Below are 777 nucleotides of genomic sequence, written 5' to 3' on the forward strand. Positions count from 1 at the left end.
AAAATCTAAATAAAGCTCTAAACTCGCTCTCCCTCCTCCCAGATGCTACGCCATCGTGTACCCGATGAAGGCTATCTACGTGTGCACTATTAGCAAGGCGAAGAAAGCAGCTTTCGTCATCTGGATTTCGTCACTCATCCTCGCATCGCCGACGCTCGTGGTGCAGGTGAGTCGATGCTGCTTCGGCTTTGGGTTCAAGAAGGGGGCCGCGGCAAGGGTTCAAAGGGGTTGCGGCGAGGGTTGAGAGGGAGGCCGTGGTAAAAGGCTAGGGGGAGGGGCGTGGCGAGGATTAAAGTAAAGTGGGGGCCACGGTGAGGACTTTGAAGGGTATGACAACGACTTGCGAAGATTTAGGAAAGGTTACAATAAGGATTTCGGGAGGGAGAGGCGAGGGGGGGGGGGGCACTGCAAGGTTTTACGGAACCATGACAGTGTCATGATACTGAGGTTCTGAACTGAACATATTTTGTATCACCGGTATGGACAAATCAGTTCATGTGAAGTTTTACCTCGTTAAATGGATGCGAAGCTAGTGTAGTACAGAAGTCCATTTCGTTAAGTGATTTTATTTCTGTACATCGTGTAAATCTGTCGAAATATGAGATGATGATGATAGCCAACCCTGAGTATAACCTTTTGTTTTTCGTATCTTTTTTATCTACATTTGAATTTAGGTTTCGGTGTCGATGAAATTCCTTAAGAAGCGACCTTCACTTTCGCACAGCAAAAATTTATAGCGTACAGTATTTGGGAAGAAGCGTGATGTGAGCATCGTAA

At 46.7% G+C, this 777-nt stretch overlaps 1 protein-coding gene across 1 annotated transcript in view; it reads left to right on the plus strand.

Moving 5' to 3' along the window:
• The window catches only part of LOC119591041 (G-protein coupled receptor 54-like), a 58,154-nt gene that overhangs the window by 20,339 nt on the left and 37,038 nt on the right, over positions 1 to 777 (plus strand). The window contains exon 3 of the mRNA XM_037939769.1: positions 43 to 166. Within this exon, the coding sequence (XP_037795697.1) occupies positions 43 to 166 (124 nt within the window). The remainder of the gene's footprint in view (positions 1 to 42; positions 167 to 777) is intronic.

Source organism: Penaeus monodon, chromosome 28 (assembly GCF_015228065.2).
Source record: "Penaeus monodon isolate SGIC_2016 chromosome 28, NSTDA_Pmon_1, whole genome shotgun sequence".
NCBI classification, from domain to species: Eukaryota; Metazoa; Arthropoda; class Malacostraca; order Decapoda; family Penaeidae; genus Penaeus; species Penaeus monodon.